At 63.0% G+C, this 2208-nt stretch overlaps 1 protein-coding gene across 1 annotated transcript in view; it reads left to right on the forward strand.

Moving 5' to 3' along the window:
* The window catches only part of IL10RA (interleukin 10 receptor subunit alpha), a 16072-nt gene that overhangs the window by 9694 nt on the left and 4170 nt on the right, over positions 1-2208 (forward strand). Inside the window, 3 exon segments of the mRNA XM_015562467.1 lie at positions 2-79; positions 909-1059; positions 2129-2206. Coding sequence (XP_015417953.1) covers positions 2-79; positions 909-1059; positions 2129-2206 — 307 coding nt within the window.

Raw genomic sequence — 2208 nt, forward strand, 5'->3', positions numbered from 1 at the left:
CGACACCTACGAGAGCATCTTCCCCCACTTCCGCGAGTACGAGGTCTCCATTCGCAAGGTGCCTGAAGACTACTACGAGGTACGGGGCTCCCAAGGCGTGGGGCCTGCGCCCCCTGCCCCTCGCCCCCTTGTGCCGGCAGAGGGAGGACCTGGGGTGGAGCAGGGCGCTGAGGGCACCCAGCCCAAGTGGCGCCCCTGCAGGTGGCAGCGGGCGCACTGCCCCCCCGGTGGGCACCGCCCAGGACATTTTGTAACCATTGTTTCCCATCCCCTTGGAGGAGCTGTCTCATCCCATTGGACAGAGAGGGAGTGGGGCTCAGGGGCTGTGGCATTGACACCCATAACTGGGAGCTCTGGAACCTGCAAAATCCATCCTTTCCCTGACACCACAGCAGAGCTCACCGCGTCTGGGAAGGCCCTCAGCCCCTACGAAACCCACCCTTTTCTCTTTAATACAAAATAAGCCAGGTAGCCCCACGGCTGCTGCTCAGGGTTAGAACAGCAGCCCACACACGGAAGGGTCGTGGGTCTGATTCCCAGTCAAGGGCATGGACCTCGGTTGCAGGTTCGAACCCTGTCGGTACACATGTGGGAGGCACCCATCGATGTGTCTCTCTCACATCGATGTTTCTCTCTTTCCCCCTGCCCCCTCCCTCCCTGCCACTCTCCCTAAAAAAATAAAACGAAATCAATCGATCAAGGGGAAAACAACCCTCAGGTGAGGATTCACAAAACAACAATAGGTCCTGGTGGCCACAGGGCTGGCGGCCGTGCTGCCAACCCAGGGCTGGTTCCCTCAGAGGACGAAGCAGAGGGATGCCCGTCAGCTCGGAGGCCCGCCGGCTCTCAGGGCCCGGGTGGCTGCGGGAAACCAGCTGTTCTGTTTATTGCTCTTGTTTCCATTTCAGCCCGCAAACAAGAAGGTGAAACACGAGAACTTCAGCTTCCCGACCAACGGCGAGTTTGGGGAGTTCTGTGTCCGGGTGAAGCCGGCTGTGGCCTCGCGCCTGAACAAGGGGATCTGGTCGAAGGAGGTGTGCCTCCTGCTCACCTGGCAGTGTGAGTCGGTCAGGGTCAGGGCAGCGGTCCCGCTGGGCGGGGGCAGGAGGGGCCGCACATCCGCAATTCGGGCAGGTGGTGTAAGCTGCGTCCCCTGAAGGGCCTTCTCCTACCCTCCCAGCCCTCGGAGGAGACAGGGCCCCCTGTCACAGCTGCTGAAGCCAATACATAGGCTGCCAGGCTCTCAGCGGGCACTGGGGGGGTGGGGGGGTGAAGACCAGGCTCCTGCCGGAGGTGGACAGGTGTGCCCAGAGGAAGCTGTAAGCAGCACCTCAGGGACCCACAGCCGGGCACCCGATGAGTCACGCCCGCACTCCGGCACGGGGTGCCTGGCCAGGTGTGGGAAGTGCCTGGCAAGTCCAGTGAGTCCTCACAGCTTCGCAGGGCCCTTTGGGGTGTGAAGGACACGACCAGCTCGGTGCCACTCAAGCCTCCCCTGTGGGTCCAGCCTTGAGTGTCTTCTACAGTCACTCGCTGACGCACGCAGCAGCGTGGGTAGGGGTCTGGGTTCAGATCCTGCTTCTGCTCTCGGAGGCGCGTGACCTTGGGCAAGTCCCTTCACCTCCCTGGACCTCAGGGTCTAATCTGTGGAGACGGGTGATGATCGTCTTTCCCTCCTGAGCTTGTCCTCGGGGTCCGATAACAGGTGAAGACTCGGTAGGGCATGCGCTGTGGCCTTCACAGCCAGCGTGTGGGGTCAGCGCCGTACTTCCCCCTTTTATAGATGAGGAGATGGCGCAGAGGCTCACGGCTAGTAGGTGGGGGCTGGGACTTGAACCCAGGCCCAGCTGCCATCCGCTGTGCTTGCCCGCTGTGCCCTGACGCGCTGCCCTGTGTGCTGACTGAGCTCGAGGGCGGCAGCAGTCACTGGCGGTGAGACATTCTCAGGCCAGAGTCGGCACAGGCAGGGTTCCCCGGGACCCAGACATGGGTAGAGGCAGCCTGCGTGGTGGGGTCCCCTGGGCCACTCACCGAGGAGCTCCCAAGAGCGGCCGTGGGACCCGAAGGACTACCCCTCTGTGTCCCCCGGGCCCGGCCACAGCGCCTCTCTCTGGTCTCTGGGCTGCAGATTTCACCGTGACCAACCTCATCGTCTCCTTCACCCTCGTCCTGCTGCTCTGCGGGGCCGTGGCCCTCCCCCTGTCCCTG

Source organism: Myotis davidii, unplaced genomic scaffold (assembly GCF_000327345.1).
Source record: "Myotis davidii unplaced genomic scaffold, ASM32734v1 scaffold97, whole genome shotgun sequence".
Taxonomy (NCBI): domain Eukaryota; kingdom Metazoa; phylum Chordata; class Mammalia; order Chiroptera; family Vespertilionidae; genus Myotis; species Myotis davidii.